The sequence below is a fragment of the Ptychodera flava genome, chromosome 20 (genome assembly GCF_041260155.1).
Source record: "Ptychodera flava strain L36383 chromosome 20, AS_Pfla_20210202, whole genome shotgun sequence".
Classification (NCBI taxonomy): domain Eukaryota; kingdom Metazoa; phylum Hemichordata; class Enteropneusta; family Ptychoderidae; genus Ptychodera; species Ptychodera flava.
This window is the reverse complement of record NC_091947.1, coordinates 5,847,838-5,866,140: the sequence shown is the minus strand read 5'-3', so window position 1 is coordinate 5,866,140 and position 18,303 is coordinate 5,847,838. Positions and strand designations below refer to the sequence as shown.

Genomic DNA, 18,303 nt, shown 5'->3' with positions numbered 1-18,303 from the left:
CACATAGGCGTGGTTTATTGCTTAACTAGTAGTTACACGCGTGCCTGCAAAAGCTGATGACAAGTATATGACTGTAGATATATGATCTCTACTTCAGTCTGTCAACATCTCAGATCGGTTATTAGATCTTTACCCGGTACCCTGAAACACATGCTTGATTATTGCCCTTTTTAGAAATCTTAGAGCTGACATGTACAGCTGCAGGATATATTTGGGATTCAGCCTCATGGCTATTTTGTTGTTATTATCGTTGTTGGTTTTTTGTTGGTTGTGATCTATTCAAAATAAAATTTACAAGCAGCGACTCGACAGTAACATTATCATACGCACAGATTAATTTTCATTCGAAGCTTGAATCCAGGTCACCTTCGACTGAACTCTTAGACAAATATGGAGTGAGTTCTTCGGTTTTCATGAAACTTCATTGCTCTATTGTGAATACACATCTTTTTCTTAGATCTCTTTGATAATGTACGTTACCATGGAAGTTACAATACAAACGAAATCTGAGAAGAAAGTTTGGTATTCGTTTGAATTTACACGCTCCGATGATACTGTGAAATTTCACAATTTAAATGATCACACGCTGCTTGTAAACGATCATAAAAATTATCATTTGTGTAACTTAAGATGCCCGGCCCTCGCAATTGACAACTGAAACTGTAATACCTGCAAAAATCAGACATTTCGCGTACGTATTTTGATCCGCACCACAAACTAATGTACAACATTATACAGTGATTTGTTCCGGTATCATCCCTATCAATACATGTAGCAAACTGCCTTTCAGTGTACGGATATTTTTGATGCTTTGATTTCAACTACGGACCTTCTTGCAAAATAAAAATATCATAGCAATAAAATTATCATATTTTGACTATAAGAATATTTTTGTAATATTTTTGTCTTGGCATGTGCAGATAGTATGTTACTCGCCGTCGCCCGAAAGATCAGGACGAATACTTTTTCAAGTCGACTATTACTAATACCTGAGGAAAAACAAGATACAATATAGCTTTAATCTTTCATGACTGAATATGTTATTAAAGGAATCCAATCAAAACAAAACAAAACAAAGATTGAAGTGATTGCGGCATAATGAAGCTTTGTATGCATTTCTGCAAGTTTTACACTTTCCTCACAACTCATTGTTTCTGTTTGAGAAAAATAAACTGTGCATGTCCACGTGATCAAGCCCTATAGAACCATCTAATGGGAAAGTTTAAGTAAAACTTCAGCAGTGAGCACACTTGGAAATATGAACTCTATAGCAATATCTGATCAGAACTTTTCTTTCGTTCCAATTTCTAACTTCATGGAAAGAAACCTTAGGACAGTTTTTTCTGATTTGTTACATGTGTATTAGAGTCAGTTTCTATGGCTTCTATGGATGACAAAGACTTTCCGCTGATCATTACACGAGTAAGTTTTTGACAAGATTCGTCCAGTAAATATGGACTGCTACTTTCATTATTGAGCGATGACACGATATTAAATGTCACAGAAGCCCTAGAAAGAGGGCGTACCATCCTAATTGCTATGTCTTCGCTTTCTGCCAAGGTACCAAAATGGGAACGTGTTTATTGAGGTAGTATCACCGACGAATTCGTGATCGAAAGAAATATAGAAAAACTGTTTCATTTTTTTCTCTCTTAAAAATATACGTGTCATGTTGTTTTCGGGTGACGATGTGTAGAAAAACCCTTCTTTTTTTCCAATCATGTCAAACAAGCCATAATCCTTTCAATAAATCTTTGTCTTTCCCCGGCAAAGGGGCTAATCGCGCAAATGGCAGTGGAGACAGACAATTACAGCGGCAATTGTTTCTCTCGAAACTAATGTCGGCCACGGGAGATAAAAGCGCAGGGCCCCGGACCAATAAGAACATCCAGTTTACAGCGAAATTAAACAATTACTACAGTTGCTGCAAAGAATGATTCTACCTCCGCAATTGGCTTCTGATAATCAACCAAGGAAACCTTATATTCACACCGCCTTCGTCCAAATGTTAATCATACAGTTTGAGAAAAAAAAACGTCATAGCCTGTGTTTTCGTACTGCTTAGGATGGTATATAGGTGTACGCGTATGTAATAAGAATCAGTATCAACGTCGTTTTATCCGAGTGTACGGATCGACTGTTTGGTTTCCCAAACCGGTCCATGTTGAGTTTCACCATACTGCATTATCGTCGTCGTCATCATCATCGCCGTCGTTTAGTTACTTCGGATTCGACACTTATCAGCCTGCATTTAATAAACTTTGTAAGTATTCGTCAATATTTAAATATTGCTGCGTTATGGGGAAAAACGTCATAGTACGCATTTGATGTTTCGTAGTCGAATACAGGACGGCACCATGATGCCCGGTAAGCACACAGCCACATTTTTCTACCTGTATTAGCAGGAATGCCGCCTCGAGGAAAGCCTCCAGTGTTTTGTTTTCTTTGTACATATTTTATCAGTATTTTTTTGCAGGTGTCAATTCTTTTAGATATTTTGATTTAACAGCATTGTATATGATTTTGTTGACAAGTTGCTCAGACCAAATATCCAACATATGGAGTGAAAGTATTGATTGAAAAATATTTCCGAGATCGTTGATGGCTAGCGTCAGTTTCAGTGAGTATCCTAATCAGCAGAGTGGCAACTTCATAACGAGAGCTCTATGTGATCTCCATCTCCAAATCGTATATGTTACTGATGTAATGCTATTTTATTTACCAAAAAACAGTAATTGGTGTGACAGTGGAGATGCATACGACTTCCAACACCACAATATCCATGGATGACTACTCCGGATCATCGACAAGCTGTGATCTTTGGAAGTCCACAAACCTGATTCACCTTCCGCAAGACGTGTCAAGATCAAGTTCATGTCTGGACTGGAACACGCATTCTTCTATTGACTACGATCAAATGCCGAACATTTTCACCCTAACGTCATACACGCCATCTTACAAGTAAGTATTGGTCACCCCTTCACGATCTATCTCAACTTACAATATGTCAGTTCGATGTGCATGTCACATTTGAAATATCTCCATGTGAATCTCTGCGCTTCCATGGGCCTCGCTAGCCACAAACCAACTCATAACCGTAATTCAAATGCGGAATGAAGTATTCGCCTGGATAAACAAACAAAAACACAACTTTCTCACACATTTGATCCTTTCAACTTGATTTACAGCTACTGATAAACTTTACACAGAAAATTGAAAAAATTTTGTTAAAATTTAAAATCACCGGGAACTACAGTCCTCGTATAGTTGACATTTGATCGAGCTTCAAACTCTGTGCAACTTCTTCTCAAAACTCAACATTCCCCTCAAAATATCACAACTGTAGTGATATTGAAATCAAATAATGAGCTCTTCAGAAATTTGTGAAATCATTTTTGTGTCGTACGAGTATTAACCTGTATGTTTTGGTTTGGGTTGATGTCCCTGTTTCTGTGTTTTTTTGCGCACATGAAGGATCTCCTCTTGGATAAAGAGAACTGGCAAAGATTATTTTTACTCGCTTCAAATTCATTTATAATTTGAAATCTCGACGGTATGTACTTTGAAAAAAAACAACAAACAGATGCTGTCTGAAACAAGTGGCAGTTTGAGTTCCTTATTTCATGCTTTTTTAAAAAAAAACTTTATTTTTTTTTTGCCATGGAGGAGAAGATGTTACCGGTATTAGGACAATTTACAGAGGAAATTGGTTTTAATAGGAGATTACCTAGGAATGCATGGATGCACTCGAAAACAGATCAGAGAGAAAAAAAAACTAGACCTATGCAAATATGGCCGATTAAAGGATTTCAGGCAAAGGAGAAAATTGTCATCGCTCAGATGACAAAAGAAAAAGAATGATTACGAAGGATATGTCCAGATGATAAAGAACAAAATTTGACTGCAAAACGTTGCGAATTTCCGGTCTAGTCTTGTCTAATTAGATATCTATACGATAACAACTGTTCATAAATCTTCATAAACCAGATTTGACATCGAAATTGTTTGCATTGGTTTGTGTTGTTTATTTGTTTCCGTTGACATCGTTTTGCCTCCAACCTTCGTTGAGCTTGTCGTTGCCCTTCTGACAACAGCCAGATAATGAACGATACGTTTTTTCCGTTGCAGGGATCTTACGGTGATTAAAGAGAAAGGCTCAGACGCGGTGGCTGACGTGCTGCTGTCTCTTAAAAACGCCGTGGTCCGGCCGAGCAACCCGATGCCATCGCTACACTCACCGTACAGCCACCAATCCCGCACATTCAACAACGGCCCCACAAATTCACCAAATTTCGGTAAGAGGGAAGTTTCTTTCCTTTCCAAGTCCGAGGAATGAGCGTGTTGATCGTAAAGCTATCAAAAGTAAGAGAGAACAAATAAGAAAAGAATTTCAATCGCCGTAGCGCAAAGATCGATTAAACCTCGGGGGATTTACATAAAACAAAAAGAGTTAAAACGTAAAATAGGAGATCAACAACATAAAAGTGTACCTTTCTAGATATTTCATTGATGTCTGCCTAAATAGTTATTTATTATTCCTCTCAAATGATTCTTACTAATAAATTTATCGTCAAATCAAAAAGAGGAAGAAAAGGCCACATCTCACTGAAATTTATTCACCAATATTTTAGACTATTTTCTTTTCTAGCTTGAGGAATGGTTTGGATATTTGTTTTATTCCGTGTAAGAACATCAAGTGAAAGTAATCGGTCAATAATAAAGTGGCGGTCAGTACTTCCCCGTTTACAGGGTTTCTGTAATGTCCACGTTTACATACGATTACTCGGGTTATTCACTGGTAGACGTTGGGTTTCACGTATAATAGTTGCTTTTACTTGAAAAAGTTGTAAAACTGTCATTCGAATATGAATTTTTCTCTTTGCAGTGGTTTGAAAACTGTGTTTGTTTTCTAAAATTCAGCAACTTTTTTATCTAGTCTACTTGATTACAATGTTTATCAAAGCAGCGGGAATATGAACTCGTTGTTGCCGGAAAAAAACATTTGCAGATTTCGGTATCGATCCTATGACGTTTCGAATCTTTTATGTTGTCATGGTTTCTTCCTTTCAAATATTCGATATTCCATGGAAAATCTTCAAGAGAAAAGGATGAACATAAATGATATACCATTGTAATCCTCAAATGTCAAAATCAACATGATTTTTTTTCTCCGAAAAGACGTTAACAGTTTCTCATTCTGTCACGATTCGCCGCCCGTGACTGCGTCTGAAATGCCGATATATATGATTGGAGTGACTAGTGTCACTTTCACTGTGAAGAATCACATTGGCAAAATTAAACATGATCTTCTACACAAAGTAAACTTGTGGGGGATCTATTGCGCAATTCAGCTGCCCATGTGTCCGAAAGTCACATCGAGTCTGTCATTGTTTTAAGGGAGAATGTTGACAGTTTTTTGTCGGGTTTGTATCGTTTAGTGTCCCCAAATATCAACATAGTGAAAGAGTGGTGAGCAAAACTTGGTCGCCGTGCCGTGCACAAACAGAGCGATCAAAGATAATTGCGTGATATCTCTTGTAAATCAGAAATAATGAGTGATGACTGCGTTGACAAACGGAAAATATGAATAAAAAGTACATCGAAGTTATATTTGAGATAGCCTTTTTAAGCAACGTCCTTAGTTTAGTTTCTAGGTGATTTTTTGAGGTGTTTCATTGTATTGAAAACTTTAGAATTAATGGTCCATCCGATTTGCACACGTATCTTTAGGTTGTTTGTAACTCACAATTTTCAATATGAGACCTGAATTAGATGGAAAAGCCTTCACCTTTCAAGTTTTATGTCGTTTAATGAATACATATTCCTTTTACTGGAGCATAAAATATTTCCATCGATGAAATCATTTAACGAATTCTTCACTGCCAATAAACGCAATGTGTGACTGGACAATGCTCTCCGAGTCAGACTCTCCCTCGTACAGATGCTCAAATGTCTGAGGAGGTTTAATGAAGCTGTCTTTGTTTTCAATGTGCTCTTAATTGTCAGCATGATCTTGTCATCTTCACAAGTGTCTTTGTTGCGAGGTACTTATCAACAATATCCGGTAATCTTCCGTTATTATTGTGCATCAGTTGTGCGCTCAAAAAAACATGAACACCGAACGTCGTTTGGCCTTGTATCTCAGCAATTAAATTCGACAGTTAAAATCAGTCGTCCCTTGTCTTCAGTGTTTAATGTTTAATACCGAGTAGGCTTCGTCACCTGTGTTAACAATGCGGTTAAACCTGAGTTGTCGCCTTTAGCTTGTTAACGTGTGGCCATAGAACATGACTGGCCAAGGTAGTTCTTGTTTATTCGCCACGACAAAAATCATTTCTTTGTCTTCGAAAATCGGGGACTTTTTTATTTGACTAAATTCATTATTTGCTCCGAATATGAAAAGCATTGGTTGATGGAATGGTAGATTGTGTTGTTCATATCGTTCAATGGTCAGATATCATCAAGATTAGCTTTCTTTCGCTGTTGTTCTTCCCGTCATCGGCTATCAGCCTCGGATAACTCAATGAACGAAGGTGTCCTCGAGTCTTGCACCCTAGTTCAGCAACGAATATATCTTGGACCCCTTCCTTTGACAAGCTTGTTGATCGCATCGAAAAGTGACACATCACTCGCAACTTTCGGCATTTGTTCACGCGTTAAAGGAAGCTGACCGGCACACAACACTGAAAAACCACGTCCATTGTTGATGCAATCGAAATAAAAACAAAAATTGCATGGATCGAATCACATATCCAAAATTTAGCGGAACAAATGTTGATTTATCCCAATCCGACAGTTGCTCTCAACAGCTTGAAAGATTTCAGCATCATCGGTGAGAAATGCCGAGACTTTCTACTTCGATGGTTTGTCGATATCCCAATTAACTTCGAGAGGAAAACAAGAAGTGCCCCGTCCATTGCTATTACGTCGATATTTCTTCTGACTTGAATGGCCGTCAGACACAATATCTCGCGTAATGGGGTAGTTGCGCGATAGATATCGAGTGTTTCCTGATCAAACTGAACAATATGATGATCAGGCAAGATTTTCTCGGTTATAGAAGTTAAGTCACCGTAGACGAAAACTGCTGATTTGACGGTACAAGTTTTTTCCCGGTATAAGAGTTATTCAATTCTAGATTGTTATAATATGAAACTATTCTAAGCGATAACGTTATACTCTCTCTCTCTCTCTCTCTCTCTCTCTCTCTCTCTCTCTCTCTCTCTCTCTCTCTCTCTCTCTCTCTCTCTCTCTCTCTCTCTCTCTGAATTTTTGGAGATTTTTGCTAAGTCCCACGGTCAAAACAAGCAGCACTTTCACAAAGATGCCGGCCTCTGCTGCTTCATAGACGACTCTGTGATCCATTAATGAGAATAGCACTGTATTACCACAGTTGATAGATTTACGGGGGAGAAAACACTTTTTCTAGGAAGTGTATTGAAGTATCATAACGGCAGGGATGTTGCTATGTGTGCTGGCCCTCTCATACTTTGAAAATGTTCATTCCGATATGATTCTTTCATTTGTTATTGCTCTGCATATTTTCCAACGCTATTTCTGCTCTATTTTGATGGTGTTAACTTTTCAAGCCCAGGCGGGGGTTTACATCGTCACATAATTGTCATCAATACGAAACAAAATAGGATAAAAGTAGATACACTGTCGGGGGTCATGAAATTACCGACAAGGATATTCTATCGGTTAATTTTCATAACATTTATAACATTGGCAAATCCTATCGCCAACAATTCTTTGATCATATCAACAACAGACAACCTGGTCATTGTATGCCGTTCATTGACAAATCACTTTACAGTTTATGGTATGAAGTTGCGATAAAAACTATTGAATTTTGCCTCTTACAAAGTTTCAACTCGGAGATGGTAAGGAGTAAGCGTAACACGCCACCAGGTACCATCTTACAGATATTTCATGCAATAGTTCAATCCTTATTGTCTCTTTTTCCTTGACAGCTCCCCCACCACCACCGCCACACCACCACCCTCCTCCACCTCCGCCTCCCCACCACGACCAGCAGATTCTTACACCCGGCTACGGTAATCAATACCACAGCGGCTTTCAGAACATCGATGCATCGAGTGTCGGTCATACTGCGGCGTATAATCACCCACATAGTCATTCCCATAGTCAGCATTTTCAATCATTACAACCCAGTAACTCAGTCTACCATCAGCCAAGTGGTGTTACCATGGCACCATCGCAGGAAATGTCCATTCCATGCTATCCGACCCAGGTATGTTTGTGACAAGGACAATTATTACTGTCTGTTCGTGTGACTGTTGACTGTCTACGGGCGTTTTCTGTCGTTCCCTCGGACCATTCATTGTTTCGTGTTGATGTCAATATTTGCGTTTCATTGAAGGTATCTGATGACAGAACGTTTTGTACCAACATGGTTACTTCCACAACATTTGTCACTGAGACATAGTTTGGGCGAAGGTTTTGAATAGGGTCGGTGCCAAATAGGTAACTGTCCTGTCACTGAATATTTCTAAATTGTTTGCACACTGTGAATTAGGTGTTCCACAAGTTGATGTCTATATAGGCGAGCGGCGAATCCACAAAAAGGGCCTTATTTTAGGAGTTTAATGTACCCACCTTACATACGGCCACATCATACGTCATTTGAAAGCTCATTATCTCTACTTTAAGAAAATTGACGATGTGGAGCTGCCAAGTAGGGCCATAACCTCCTAATTTGCATAATGAACAAGGGCACCCAATTTGCATAAATGCGATATAATATTTGAAATTTATTGTTAACTTCTCTAACGATACGTTTAAACTATCGAGTAATATATCAAATGAAAGGTCTTCCCATGTAGAATAAAAAATTGATATTCAAAGAGATATTGAAATTGATTATACTGAAATATTTTCATGTTCATATGGAAAACAATATTTTCCCCTTTTGAATAACAATATTTTAAAAATTTTAACACATACAGCCACAACACACAGCCACATCATACATCATTTGAAAGCTTATTATCTCTACTTCAAGAAAATTGACAATTTGGAGCTACCAAATCAGGCCATAACCCCTAATTTGCATATTAAACACGCATACCCAATTTGCATAAATGCGATATAGTATTATAAATTTATAGTTAACTTTTCTAAACATACGTTTAAACTATCGAGTGATATATAAAATGAAAGGTTGTTACATGTAGAATACAAAATGAATATTCAAAGAGATATTGAAATTGATTTCACTGAAATATTTTCATATTTATATGGAAAAAATATTTTCCCCTTTAGAATAACAATATTTTAAAAATTTTAACACATACAGTCCTATCATACAGCCACATCATACGTCATTTGAAAGTTTATTATATCTACTTGAAGAAAATTGACAATGTGGAGCTATCAAGGAAGGCCGTGCCCCTTTATGTCCATGAATTACACTGGTAAGCAATTTGCAGAAATGAGATATGAAATTAGAAAATTCATTGTTAACTATTCTAAACACACTTTTACACTATCGAGTGATATATGGTCTGTGGTAATGGTATTTGCATGTAAAACACAAAATTGATTTCAAAAGTGATATTTAAATTAATTTACGGAAATATTTCCATATTTCTGTCGAAATAAATATTTCCTCTTTTTAATAATGGTATTTTAAAAAATTAACTAAAGTATCAATGCAACAGAAGATCCACACGAACGACACTATTGTAGTTGTTGAAATGTAGCTCTGTAGCTGAAACAATGTGTCAGAGTAAGCTGCAGTCAAAGTAATGGCATGATTCATGATCCAAATCATTCATGTCATTTCCAGTTAATCTAGTAATTGTAGGAATTCATAATCCTCTTCTTCACCAGCATTGTCATGAGAGAAAGGGGTGCCACAGTTATCGCTGCCTTGGCAGGAACAAAGGTCTGTGCAGGGAAGATTAATTCGACAGCAGACACAATTGGTGACATGTGATAAGAGAAAGCAGCTCCGCAAATCGTTCATATCTTAGTTATTTGAATTTTGTGTATGGTACATTTGTATATTGTAAGTGTATATTATGTTATATTTGGCCGTTTTATGTATAGTGTTGATTTGCCATGGCGAGACGTAACCCTAATCTACGTGTTCTGGCCTATGGGGTAGCAAGACTAATGTGACACTGCGATATCCTTTGATGCTACCTTTCGAGAATAGAGTTGTCTTCATCAGTCCTTCATTTTTTTTCGGTGAAACATGTGCACTGATTGAATGATTGTAGGTGTTACCAATCGAGTTGTTCCACTGAAGTTCAGTTTGTTTAAGTACGGAAGCTAGAATGTCTACTGTTCGTTCAGGCTGTATTTGTGTACGCTCATTTGAATCGGAGATCGGACTGTTGTAGGTTTTGTGAAGTTTGGCATCATCGTAACGCTTATATTTCCGTTTCTTATGTATGTGATTAGGCTACGCTCACAAATAACGGTGAGAGGCAGAGGAATTCGGGTTGGATTCGAAAATTTTGGGAGATTGTAGAGGGGTACTTGGAGATTTTGATCTGCATATAGGGGACCTGAAAATGTTTTGGTTCCCTTTTACTTTTTACGATTCAAAGGTTTTGAAATTCATTGAATGAAAATTTAATAACATTTAAATGTCATCCGATTGTCCAAAGTTAGTAATAATTAAACAAGATTTAGAATCGTTTGGTCGCATTTCATTACTTTTATCTCGAAAACATCTTGTATTCTCTATTGCCTTGTTGTTGCATGATTGTTCTAATGTATCGTAATGTTTCGCGTTTAACAAGGCCCTTGAATGTTGCCGTTTGGTTTCGTGAACCGCAATGTATCTGTTGGTTTTGTGTGTGTTTTGCAGTCGAGAATGTTCTCTTTGTTCCACCGATGACCTTTATAGATAATGAGGTCTAATGATATGATTTCTTGAGAAGAGCTTTCGAAAATTTGAAAGTATGATGCATTTGTTCATGTTTGATATGAATTCATTAAGCTCGTGTTGAGTTCCAATGAGAATCATACATCGTTTCTGAATCTCAGTCAGAGTGATATTTGTTCAGTGTGTTGCTGAATTATTCTTATTTTGTCTTGTGAAATGTAATGTTGGGAATTTCTGGTAAAACTGGAGATCTCGTACCGCACCCAAATGCATGACGGTAAAATTCACTGTTGACTTGAAAGTGTTGTTTTTCAAGATTATTTTCAGCATAGCTATCATGTATTTTGTTGTTGGTTGTTTGATTATGCAATCATTTGATGATCTTTCCTTATTTAATGCTCTGTCGACTGATTCCATTGCCTCATTCTGCTATGTATTAGAGTACATTGAAACAATGTCTAGTGTTACAATGTCGCATTGGCCGGAACTTTTATTGTCTCAATTTTCCGTTTAAAATCAGTCGTATCTTTGATGTATGTTGTTTATTTCTTCACGATTTATTTGAGAAAATAGTCAATGAATTTTGATCTGTGAAAGGTTGGACTGCATCATCCACTTATGGGCGGCCCACGAACTTTCCTCGTGGGCGTCATTTTGTTCACTTAATTTTTAGCATACGGTACCAACTTGTAAGTGGTGCTAGTATTTTACTCTTAACTAGAATAATCGCCATGGCTAATTAACACTTTATATAAAACAGCCAAACATAATATACACTGACAATATACACAATATCATACACAAAATGCAAGCAACGAAGATATGAACGGTGTGTTGAGTTGCTTTTCCTTCATTATATAACAATAAATATGATAAATGAAATATGGTGCCTTCCGTCAACATATTCCACATAACTGAACTGAAAATACAGATGTAACAGATGTAGTAACCAATGATGTCTCCATCAAACAAGATTTCTAGAGAAATTGAAACAAAAATGACATCAATAATACAAAAGGGTCATTCAACACACAGCTATTTATAACAAGATTGGAACTAATTTGGGATGATTGGATGGTGAAGTAATGTCGGTTTAATTTGCAAATTTAAGCTCATCTGCTTTTCTTTTTACTTGTTTTTAAGAGTAACTTGTTATATTTCAACACTCAACTATAGAGCACAAAACACGCTTTAGAAAATTTGCAAAATATGAAGACCCAATTATCCCAAATTAGTTCAATTGGTTTTATGTATTCTTGTTGTTCAGCTATATGGGAATAAGACTGGAAAATGTTCCAGTTTGCGTATCCTTAATAAACAAAAAATCAATTGCAAAACAAATTCAGATATTTATCCCCATAACTTTAGCATTATTCGTTATTAGTACACAATATTTTGAATATTAAAAACTAGTCAAGATGTTTACGATTTAATTGAAAATATTCAATAAGAATATTTTGAATACACGTTTGGAGTTCATGATTCTATTCTACATGCAAATACCTATCATTTGATATATCACTTGATTGTTGAAAAGTAAGTTTAGAGTACTTTACAATTGATTTTAGTAATTTTATATTGTATTCATGCAAATTAGGTACCCGTGTGCATTATGCAAATTAAATCATTACAGCCCTATTTGTCAGCTGCATATCGTCATTTTTCATGAGGCAGAGATAATAGGCTTTCAAATAACGTTTGATGTGATTGTGTGATGCGGTTCTATGTGTTAAAATTATTAAAATATCGTTATTAAAAAGGGGAAAGTATATTGTTCTACATTATTACGAAAAAAAATTAGTAAAATCATTTTAATATCTCTTTGGATATCCATTTTGTATTCTCCGTGCAAATACCTTTCATTTGATATATCACTCGATAGTTTAAAGTATGTTTATAGTAGTAAATAAATTTCTAATTTTATATCGCATTTATGCAAATAGGGTACCCATGTAAATTATGCAAATTATGGGCCACGTCCGTACTTGACAGCTCCACATTGTCAATTTTCTGGAAGAAGAGATAGTAAACTTTCAAATAACGTATGATGATGCGGTAAGATTTGGCTTTTTGTATTAAATTTTTTTAAATATTGTTATTGAAAAGGGGAAAATATTTTTTCGATATAAATATGGCAATATTTCAGTAAAACGAATTTAAATATCTTTTTGGATGTCTTTTTAGTATTCTACATGCAAGTACCTTTCATTTGATATATCACTCGATAGTTTAAAAGTATTTTTCGAGTAGTGAATAATAAATATCTAATATTAATCGCATTTATGCAAATTGGGTACCCGTGGGACTTATGCAAATTAGGGGCTACGGCCGTACTTGACAGCTAAATGTTGTCTATTTTCTTCAAGTAGAGATAGTTAGCTTTCAAATGATGTATAATGTGGCTGTATGATGCGGCTGTATGTGTTCAAATTTTTAAAATATTGTTATTCAAAAGGGTAAAATATTTTTTTCAGTATTAATATGAAAATATTTCAGTAAAACCATTTTAAAAATCTTTTTGGATATCAATTTTGTATTCTACATGCAAATACCTTTCATTTGATATATCACTCAATAGTTTAAAAGTATGTTTAGAATAGTTAACAATGAATTTCCTAACTTTATATCACATTTATGCAAATTGGGTACCCATGTGAATTATGCAAATTAGGGGGTTATGGCCCTACTTGGCAGCTCCACATCGTCAATTTTCTTGAAGTAGAGATAATAAGCTTTCAAATGACGTATGATGTGGCCGTATGTAAGGTGGGTACATTAAGTGTGAAAAATAGGTGAGCCTGCCGCTCGCCTAATTGATGTCTGTATATATGTGCCCATCTAACTGGTGTATACCTATCTATCGCATGTCTACTACGTGCTTATATGATGGTCTTTCTCTGTGTGTATGTCTGCCTATTGGCCATAGCCATGTATCTGCCCGGCTATATCACCTTGTCGGTGTACTTTTGTTCATCGCAGCGAAATTTGATATGGACAGTGTTGTACGGAAAGAGCTCACAAAAGTTCTCTTGATGCAATTTTTAAATGACACGTTTAATATTAAAGATTTAAACAGAAATATAGCACAAAGTCCCTGATAAACCAACCAAAAAAGTGAAATGCTTTACCTAACCTTGGCTTGGGATATCGTATTTCAGACACTTACCTTTACATTGGTGACATTGCCCATGAGCAAATTTCAAGCGACGCTCTCTGTAATGCCCTATGATCTGCATTCTCGCTCATGAGAGTTTTACACTCTCACTGGTTTTTATTTCATCCCTTCGTTATTCAGGGTCATTTATTTGTTTACGAATTCATCAATGTCTCTTTGTATCATCTTCATCCGGTAAGAACCTGGAGTTTGCAAACTCCGACTTGAGGACACCTTGAGTTGAAACATGTTTGTAATTTTCACGCCCTTCCAGGAGCAGAGTAAATTTCAGAAAACTTCGTACGTGCACGACAATGCACCCTACGAACCTTACAACGTCGATTACAACAACGTGTACAGAAGCGAGCACGCTCACCAGGGCAGACAGTTCAACACCAACAACGGCAGTTCATCATCGTCCACCTTCACCGTTTACAACACTCCCTGGAAGAAACAAAAACCTGAAAGGAGGCATTACCGAAACGGATGTCGGACAGAGCCAGGCAAAGGTCAGGGCTTACGGAAAAGGTTTAGACTGTAGTGATGATGATGATGATGATGATGATGATGATGATGATGATGATGATTATGATGATGATAATGCATTGATAATAGAAGTAATGTAGGTATAGTGTGGCATTTTCAAAGCAGACGTTTCTGTCTCCTATGGCAAATTTCCCATTTGAATGAATTTTTTTAGCGAAATATGTTCTGAAAAGCCCTCAATACTCAACAAAATGGCAAGTATGTCAGTATTTTAATAGGCAAAAGTTTGTGATTATTTAGGCAGACACAATAACCGCAGTTTTCGTAGCTGTTGTGAAAACACGTTGAAAAAGGGATGCAGAAAGAGAAAGCGAATTAGACAGACAGACAGACAGACAAACAGACAAACAGACAGACAGACATGCACAGAATAGGAGAGGTAGTGGAAATGAGAGACGATTCACTGACGCATAGTCTTGTTGATTTTCCAATACAGGTTCTAATTTATGTCGACTTTGTGGGAAAACGTACGCCCGACCTAGCACACTAAAAACTCATCTTCGAACGCACTCCGGAGAGAAACCTTACAGGTGTTCATCGTGCCATAAAGCTTTCTCGCAAGCAGCCAACTTGACAGCGCATGTGCGAACTCACAGCGGGGAAAAGCCCTTCAAGTGTATGATATGTAATCGGAGTTTTTCACAGGTGAGAATGACCGTGAAATACAGAACGTTTCCTGGCAGTCAAAGCGAGACAGTTTGTCTCGGGTGGTGCTCATATCTATAGGCATTTTGCAAAGCGCTTTCAGTGTAAAAAGACCAGACTTAGACACAAAATAAACAGAAAACCGTGCGTCAGTTGTAAAATGCATGAAGTTGTTCAGTCATGTCAAACTTATGTCAAAGGAAAATAGATAAACCAAAAGGTACTTAGTCATTTTAGCGGATCTGTATTAGTAACGGTATTATTAACAACGACACGTATCAATCTCTTACAGAGCTCCTCTGTTACTACGCACATGCGCACACACTCCGGTGAGCGGCCCTACAAATGCCGGCTCTGCAAGAAAGCTTTCGCCGATAGCTCTACGCTGACAAAACATCTACGGATCCACAGCGGAGAAAAACCATACCAGTGTAAACTATGTCTTCTGCGCTTCTCACAGTCGGGTAACTTGAACCGGCATATGAGAGTACATAATAATGTCTAACATCACAACTTGTAATTACTAGTGAATGAGGAAAGCCCGGAGCACACGAGTTCGCCCAATGGTACCACAAATTATACAACCGACGCTAAGTTTAACACAATATAATGATCCCGAGCATACATTTCCTAAAAGAAGACGGGCAATGGTTTATTCACATAAAGCATTTTCATCCCTTCCTCTCAAATTTCATTGCATAATGTGAGGTGTATTATGTATATATATTTTCGTTTTAAATAAACCATATTTGTTATTGGTGGTCTAACAGATGCAATGGCATGACTGTCTACAGATGCGAGGACATGATGCAAGTTTGGATTAAAAGAGTACACGAGTCCAAGTCGTCATTTCAGCAAAAATGAACTATTCTACTGTTAGGAAAACGTCGGTCTGTTTAAGTCCTTTCATGCATTAGTGAATGTACCCCATATTTCTCACACACCAACCATATCACCTTTATTCCGTCAAATCATGCTACATTTTTGAATTTTTTAGTGACTGTTCGTAAGGGCGGTCGAGGGAATTGTACAATAATAGCACGGCATTATCATTGGGGAAAAGAGGGGCGCGCCCGTGGCTTGTTCATTTTAGGGAAAACGAGACACGGAAAGTCTCGAAGCAACACTTTGGATGGCTGGTATTTAAAGGGTATTAGCGCCAATCAAGTCTTGAAATGACTCCAAATATGAGCGAAATTTGATATTTTGTGTCAGTTTACTTTGGAAGAGCTGGGCTCCGCGAAATGGTACTTGACAGCACGCAAGGCAATGAGGGATAAACTCAATATGCTTATAGTGCGTCTGGCCTATAAGGAGCACAATTACAAATCCTTTGTGAATCCACGGCCAACGGCGAAACACGATTCATCAAGCTCAAGTTAGCTTTACGTCCATAGCAACAACTTACCCGATCTAGATGGACTATGTATAGACCGTGTTTCAAAGCTCCTGGCCGAAAAGTTCAGCGATGCCAACGGTGGAATCGTGTTGTGGTCTGATCGTCCCATGCAAGAGCTCTTGAAGTTTTTGATGGGACAGTAAGCTGAACACGAAAGGAACTTTAGACCACGCTGCTAAATAAACGTAGGAATACTCCAATGAGGAGAGCTACACAGTTGGTTTTCGAATTTCACAAAGTTTTTTTAATAAAAATTGTTAGAGATCTCCTTTATCTGCATACAAAAATCCCAAACTTTCACACAGTTCATGTCAGCTGCAATTTTTAAATGAAATTATTTCCAATACAGATCTAGAATTTTCAATGACATTTTATCCAATTTTATAAAACTCTGTTCAAGTTCGACAAATTTCTGTTTCCCTGTAGTGAGATCAGTGTCGACGCAGTTTGAGCCACCATTGTTTGGTATTCATCCACTGGTGTCTCAGATTTTTCATTTTTCATTATGGTCGGACCTGGACTAGGCTTCCACTGGGCTGAAACATTAACGCTGGTCTTTTATCAGGAGTAATCACACATGAGGACAGTTTACAAGTAAAGCTTAAACATTATGACAGACTATACAATTCGCATTAAAAGGTATTGAAATATCGACTGGAATTTAAATGTGAATGGGTACAACCCCGCAGACTGTTACTGTAATAATTTATCTCGTTAAACTCGTGTGTGAAATCACTCGAACATACGGCGTTCAATAACAGAGTATTCAAATAAGAACTCGCTTTTTTTTTCTTGTAAAGTTTCATTTGTGTAACTGGGTTTGTTCTCTGTGGAGATGTTCTTTATCGTACGATCTGCATATTAACCGCAGCTTCACGACTGATGAGTTTCGTAAAGAATGATGCAAGATTGCCCAATTAGCTGGCTGATTTGGTTTCCTCCGCCCTGCATATAATGCGCATACTATCGCGCTTGAATGCTCACTGCGGCAGCGGATTTGAAAGAGCTTGTCTGGCGCTGCAACAATGGTGGTACATCTGTTGGCTTGCTAGTGTCTACCATACTTTACAGTCTCTCTGTACTGTACGTACAAAGGATATATATGTATTGCCATGCCTTCAGTGCGGCACATTTCAAACAAGAGGACAGTTAGACTACTTAAGCCCAACCTAGATTAAACTATTCAACTTGTCTTCGGTGTTATGTTGAGAAATTCACCAATTCTTGAACGAAAATCGCAAGTCGGTGATGCTCGGGCCTCTTTGCATCAAGTTTGTCATAAAATTCAACGGCTTGGTCATCATCCAAAGAGAATGTAATGGATATGATTCAATCTGATAGATTTCCTTGTTTTTAATTCCTCATCGTTGCCTTCTGTATGTATTGGATTCAGTCATATATTTTGTTCCGTTCTTCTCTGCATCGGCTGAAATCACAGGTCTCTTTTGGGCAACAGCATACTCGCATTGCTGTTACTAAGATTGATTTTTGCGTAGGTTAGAAAAGCTCTGGCTCGCGAGAATGCGTCTGTATATGATGTTGTTTCCCTCGCTGATAAACGTTGTAAGTCATCTATGATGTGGTTGGGATATTGTGTCAAAATTTTGCATTCTGGTGAACTGTGCGAGTGCCACTGCCTGCACTGGACACACAAACCCTGTATCATGTACCCGTTACTCGCACTTTTCTTACCGTGTT

General features: G+C 37.4%; 1 protein-coding gene across 1 annotated transcript; it reads left to right on the top strand.

Moving 5' to 3' along the window:
- Positions 1-2,357: 2,357 nt before the first annotated feature.
- Positions 2,358-15,975, top strand: LOC139120598 (protein glass-like). Its single transcript, XM_070685106.1, has 7 exons — positions 2,358-2,367; positions 2,733-2,961; positions 4,129-4,295; positions 7,974-8,254; positions 14,290-14,524; positions 14,998-15,206; positions 15,499-15,975. Exons 1-7 carry the CDS (start codon positions 2,358-2,360, stop codon positions 15,709-15,711), a joined length of 1,344 nt encoding a protein of 447 aa, XP_070541207.1. The 3' UTR covers positions 15,712-15,975.
- The last annotated feature ends 2,328 nt before the right edge of the window (positions 15,976-18,303 follow it).